This window comes from Echinops telfairi, unplaced genomic scaffold (genome assembly GCF_000313985.2).
Source record: "Echinops telfairi isolate 266 unplaced genomic scaffold, ASM31398v2 ScPeMD7_18;HRSCAF=68, whole genome shotgun sequence".
NCBI classification, from domain to species: domain Eukaryota; kingdom Metazoa; phylum Chordata; class Mammalia; order Afrosoricida; family Tenrecidae; genus Echinops; species Echinops telfairi.
Genome location: NW_022103915.1, coordinates 31979433 through 31985810, shown reverse-complemented (window position 1 = coordinate 31985810; position 6378 = coordinate 31979433). Strand labels below are relative to the sequence as shown.

The following is a 6378-nucleotide window of genomic DNA, read 5'->3' as shown; positions in this document are numbered from 1 at the left end:
TAGATGGCCGCCTGTTTGTCTTCAAGCCTTTAAGACCCCAGATGCTGTATCATTTGATGCAGCACTTGCTGTATCATGTGGGACCCCAGATTCTGTGTAATTTGACAGCTTGGCACCATCAGCTTTCTTCACCACATTTGCTTGTGCACCCAGGATTTTTGTTTTCTTTACAAAGAGTAGCAATTCACACTAAAGATTGCGGTCTTTGATTTTCATCGGCAAATGCTTTGTGTCCTCTTCAACTTCAGTAAGCAATGTAATCTATGTCATCTGCATATCTCCGACTGTTAATAAATCTCCCCGTAATCCTGATGTCCTGTTCTTTATATTGTCTACCTCCTTGGATTATTTGCTCAATACACAGATTGAGGAAGTATAAGGAAAAGATATCACCCTGTCACATACCTTTCCTGACTTTAAACCACATAGTGTCTGTTTGAATCAGTGTCTCCTGGTCTGGGTACAGGTTCTGAATGAATATACAAAATGTTCTGGAGTTCCTATTTTTCTCAATGTTATACATAGTTCGTTATGATCCATATAGTTGAATGTCTTTGTATCACCAATAAGCACAAGTAAGCATCCTTCTGGTATTATTTGCTTTCAATCAAGGTCCATATGATATCCTTGGTGCCACATCCTCTCCTGAATTGGGCATAAATTTCTGGCAGTGCTCTGTGGATGTACTGCTGTTAACAGTCTTAAAATTATTTTCATCAAAATTTTACTTGCATTTGATATTAATGATAGTTTGATAATCCCCACACTTGTTGGGTCATTTTTCTTTGGGATGAACACAAATAAGGGTCTCGTCTCGTCTAGACCAAGCAGCTGTCTATTCTACATTTCTTGGCATAGAGTGAGTGCTTCTGGTGCTTTATAAGCTTGTTGACACACTTCAATGGTATTCTGCCAATTTCCGGAGGATTGTTTTTTTATAATGCCTTCAATGTAGGTTGAGGGTCTTCCTTCAATATCATTGGTTCTTGATCATAGGCTACCTCTTGAAATAGCCATCGGTCACCAATTATTTTTGATACAGTGATTCTGTGTTTCTTCCATCTTGTTTTGATGCTTCTTACATCAGTCAATATTTTCCCATGGAATACTTCATATTACAGCTTGAGGCTTGAATTTTTTTCTTCAGTTCTATCAGCTTGAGATACCCCAAGCATGTTCTTCCCTCTGGGCTTTTGAACTCCAAGTGTTTGCACATTTCCCCGTAACACCGTACTTTGTCTTCTCAAAATGCCTTTTGCAATTTTCTATTCAGTTCTTTTACATCACTTCATCCATTTGCTTCAACTACAAGCAGGTTTAAAATTCTCTTCTAATATCCACTTTGGATTTTCTTATTTTGTTGTCTTTTTAATTACCTTTTGTTTTCTTCGTATATCATGTTCTTGATGCCCTCCCATAATTCAGCAGGTCATCAGTGGTCATTAAGAAGTTAGCAATTGTAATTCAGAAAAGCTTGCTATAGAAAGCTCTTGGTGTGTGTGTTGGGGGGATCCTTATCTCAGCTTCTCCTAGTGTTGTTTTGCTCCTTCTTTGGAGATCTTCACATCGCATCTGTTCCCCCCCCCCCTTTTGTCCTTCCTTGTTTCTGGGCACTGATCAACCTCATGAGCTAACAGATAAAACCTTATTCCCAAATAAGATTGCATCTACAAGTATAGGGGTTAGGATTAACAACACATTTGGGGGGACACGATCTGATCCATAACAGTGTTAGACTGGCAAACATTAGGTTATAAAAGAGGAAGTAAAAAGGTATTGGTACCAAATCATAGAAACTTTTATAAAGCAAAACACGAACGTGTAAAGATACTGTTTCTCAGCATGTCCTCCTTCTAGGTCGAGACCCTTCTGAAGGCAGTATTGCCCATCTCTCTACCCCTTTCCCAAAGACTGCTGAGCCCTTCCATTGACCACACTGCAGCACAGTGGCAGTTTGGGCGTTCTTGAGGGGCTCAGATCATGTCCTTTTAAATGGTGAGGTGGGGGGGGGGGCAGGGAAAGAAGCCTGAAGTGCCCAAATTGGGGTTCTAGAGTGGATGCTATTCTCAAAAAATGAGCAGGTACACTGTGGTGATAGGAAAAAAAATTCCTTAGGGCAACTTTCTTTACCAATGGAGTTTTAAATGTTCTTCAACCAGCCTCATAAGACCTTTGAGAAAGTCTAACAGGATTACCCCTTTGAAATGGACCCCATAGACTGTTCCCTTTACCTTCTGGCTAACCTCTCTACTTTGAATGGAATTGGCCTGCCAGCTGGCTTCGGAAGCCGGGAATTTGTTCAGGTTTCTCTCCTGAAGGCACCATCTGGGCACTAAGGAGCCCTGGCGGCTTAGCTCTTGCTAACCTTTAGGTTGCCAACTGCCAGGTGGGCCGTGCAGCGGCTGCTCGGGAGAAAGACAAGGCTTTCTACAAGAGTCCTAAAGAGCTCAAGTCTCAGAAACTCACAGGAGCAGTTCTACTGTTTTTTCCAAAATTATTTTATTGGGGGCTGTACAACTCTGATCAAATCCATCCATCCATCCATTGTGTCAAGCACATTTGTTGCCATCATCATTCTCTTTTTTTCCCTACTTTTTTTTAAACAGGGGAGCGTGCGAACGCAGTCCCCCACTACCACAAATGATGCAGTCGAGTTTCCCACATTTGGGGAAATCGCAGGGGTCAGCACATCCGAAGTGCAATGGATAAGCCTCGCCCTGGGAAAACCACCTTCGTGATCATGGCATCTCCCCTGCCAGGTAAAACATTTTCTTTCTGTTTGAGCCCTTTGTATCAGCTCCTTATTTTTTCCCCTCCCTCCCCGCCCCCCTTCCCTAACGAACCCTTGATAATTTATAAATTGTGATTATTTTCTGTTTTTAAGTTATGGAGACTAGGGCAAGTTGCATGACTGTGAGAACTTGCCGGCAGCTATCCACGGATCACAGTCAAACGTCTAAACAAGCCTTATTGGAAATAAACCCGTAGGTGAATGAACTGGAATCCCAGTAAAAATCCTTTAACTTTCACCTATTTCGACAACAGTAAGTTCCCCTTTTCCACGAAAGGGCCGGCGTTTTTGAAATACTGTCGTTCAGACATGGTTTCCTTTGCTCAAGAACCAAGCCAAACGAACCCAGCGCCAAACAGCTCTGTGCCGTCCACCAGCGTTCAGGCATGGGAAGGGTCCGGGGCTGGTCCGGCGCCACCCAGCGTCTTCCAGGCTGGGAGGAGCCTGGTGCCTTTTAATTCAAGGTGCCGGGAACGGGGTCGTCGGCGCTCAGAGCCCTGCTAAGGCCAGTCAGCCACCAGCCGCTCAGCGTCCGATCCCGCTGGGCCTCCTCGACGCGCTCCGCCAGCGACCGACGGAACGCGGAACCCGGCGCAGCGCGCAGCGCGGATGGCGGTGACAGTGACCGTGGAGCCCGCGGGCCACTGCTGCTGGGACGAGCCGGTGCGCATCGCGGTGCGCGGCCTGGCCCCCGAACAGCCGGTCACGCTGCGCGCGTCCCTGCGCGACGAGAAGGGGACGCTCTTCCGGGCCCACGCGCGCTACCGCGCGGACGGCGGCGGCGAGCTGGACCTGGAGCGCGCGCCCGCGCTGGGCGGCAGCTTCGCGGGGCTCGAGCCCATGGGCCTCATCTGGGCCCTGGAGCCCGAGAAGCCTTTCTGGAGGTTCCTGAAGCGGGACGTGCAGACGCCCTTCGCGGTGGAGCTGGAGGTGCTCGAGGGCCACGAGCCCGAGCCGCGGCGGGTCCTGGGCCGGGCGGTGCACGAGCGCCACTTCCTGCGGCCCGGGGTGCGGAGGGAGCCCGTGCGCGCGGGCCGCGTGCGCGCCACGCTCTTCCTGCCGCCGGGTGAGCGCGGGAGGGTGGGAGCAAGCTTAGGCGTGGGCGCCTTGGGGGATCGCGTCGTTTGCCTCAGTGGAGGTCTCCTCGGTGATGGTACACCCAACCATGGACGATTTTGATACGAAAGGTTCCGTGCCATGCGTTAGACTTGTATTCTCTCATTTACCTTCCACATTACTCTGCAGGTGAAGCACTAGGCTTAGGGCTGGTGGGCACATTGCCCACTTTGCTTTTTAACCTCTATCCCATAGATTGCTACAGGTGTCAGCCTGAACAAAACCCAAACCTAAATTCACAGTCTTACCAATCTTCACCCAAACAACGAGCGTCATTGGAAGGTCCTGCCATGGGTCCCTTTTCTGCTATCTCGGGGACACTGGCCCTCTCCTGTTCTTTTTGTTCCCTCTGCGCCACAGAGGAGCCTTTTGACACAGCTTTGACCCCTGGTGGAAGAATGAATATATAGTGGGCTGCTAGCTACAAGGTCAGCAGTTTGAACCCATGAGCAGCTCCTTGGAGGAAAGGTGAGGTGCTCTATGCCCAGAATGAGCTACAGTTCTAGAACCCACAGGGGCGGTTCTACTCTGACCTCTAAGGGTCACTATGAGCCAGAACCAAGTCAATGGCAGTGAGTTTAGCTTTTCTGGTGTGGTAACACAGTAGTTAAGTGCTGAGCCGCTAACCCAAAGTTCAAACGCACCAGCCAGCCACTCCTGGGGAGGATGATGTGGCAGTCCAGCCCTGTAAAGATTACCGCCTTGGAAACCCTATGGGCAGCTGTCCTCTGCCCTATAGACTTGCTGTGAGAGGGAATCCACTGGATGGCAGTAGATTTAGGTTGGCACCACAGATCACATTTCAGATCTTACTGCCTTCTCAGCTACAAGCATCTTTCTGTATTTTTCCTTTCTCTTTTTCTTTCAGTTTCCATCAGGAAGCACCTGAAATATCAGCACACACAGACACACACACACACACACACACACACACACACAAAGGGTCTGAAATATCAGTACACAAGAAAACAAACAAACCAAAAGGCTGATGCAAAACAACCTAAAGCTGTGTTTTAGATTCTTTAATTCTATATCCCATCATCTGATGGGCATCATTTCAGAGCATGGAACCAACATTGTCTGTAGCATGAAATTCTTCCTTCCGTAACATAGACGTTTATTACTTTCCCTTCCAACAGCTAAAGAGTTCTTGGACCTTGGAAACGGAATCCTGGAGGCATTTGGCATGTCAGATCATTAGTAGGAAGATGCATTGTGCTTTCCTTTCCTCAGGGAGCTTGTTCTTTAGCAGTCAGGGATCTTAATCTCTTTCCTTTGAGTCACAGGAAACCAGTAGCTCATTTAGAAAGGTCTCTGACAGAAAAGCAAATTCGTTAAGTTCTGTAATGCCTTTGCTCTATCCCATTGCCCCTTCTAGGACTTGGACCTTTCCCAGGAGTCATTGACATCCTGGGCGTAGGAGGGGGCCTGCTGGAATACAGAGCCAGCCTTCTGGCTGGTCATGGTTTTGCCACCTTGGCTGTAGCTTATTATGAATATGAAGATCTCCCCAAGACATCTGACAACATATTCCTGGACTACTTTGAAGAAGCCCTGAACTACATGCTTCAACACCCCCAGGTTCTCCAAATATTTTTCACGTAATCAGTCTCTCTAGAATTCTCTCCTGAGGGCATGGCTTGGGATTCACCTGGACCAAGGGGCTTTGCCCTCCTTCTGCTGAAGAGTTCTCATGGAGACTTCCTTGGCCTCTATGTCCACTTTCTCTGTCAGAGGGAGTTAACGGGGTGGAGATGTAGAATTCGCCATAAAGTCCTAGTGAGAGTTTATTTAAAGAGTTACTTGGCAAGATTAAGGAGCCCTGGTAGTGGTGTGGTTACCAGTTGAACGGCTAACTGTGAGGTCAACAGTTCAAAACCACCAGCCGCTCTGGGAGAAAGGGAAAGCTTTCTACTCCAGTAAAGAATTACAATCTTAAACTCACAGGGGCAATTCTACCCTGTGCTGTAGGGCCACTATGAATCAGAATTGACTCAATGAGAGTGAGGTTGGCTTGTTTTAGTTACAAGATTTGAATTCCTTTTATAATGTAAAGATACATACTTGCATTATATATATATACATTATGTCAAATTCCTTTTATAATGCTAATTATCTTTGCATGCTTGTTTTCAACCTTTGATTTTCTGATATGTGTATACTCCCAGCTTTTGACCAGAAGTCGCCCACCTATGTCAGAGACTTAAGAACTCCTGAATCGAACCCTAAAGTCTTAACATTGTTCTGTAAAGTTATGGTTTCCCTGATGGTTTAAATAGAATCTGATGAATTATTCACTCTTGGAACAAAGCTTGGTTCTGCACAACAGAGGATGCTCAGCCATAAGATGTGCATCAGGCAGGGGGCTTAAGTGGAGAGCAAATGTTTTGAGAATAATGAGGGCAATGAATGTACAAATGCGCTTTACACAATTGATGTATGTATGGATTGTGATAAGAGTTGTATGAGCC

The 6378-nt window shown here is 46.8% G+C and overlaps 1 protein-coding gene and 1 non-coding gene across 2 annotated transcripts in view; one reads left to right on the top strand and one right to left on the bottom strand.

Moving 5' to 3' along the window:
* Positions 1-2603: 2603 nt before the first annotated feature.
* LOC115868816 lies at positions 2604-2767 on the bottom strand. The gene has a single exon (XR_004045793.1). It is a non-coding gene; the product is annotated as a U1 spliceosomal RNA (small nuclear RNA).
* Positions 2768-3261: 494 nt separating this feature from the next.
* Positions 3262-6378, top strand: part of LOC101661463 (acyl-coenzyme A thioesterase 6-like) — a 52953-nt gene continuing 49836 nt past the window's right edge. The window contains exons 1-2 of the mRNA XM_004698699.2: positions 3262-3857; positions 5286-5488. Coding sequence (XP_004698756.1) covers positions 3401-3857; positions 5286-5488 — 660 coding nt within the window. The 5' untranslated portion in view covers positions 3262-3400. The remainder of the gene's footprint in view (positions 3858-5285; positions 5489-6378) is intronic.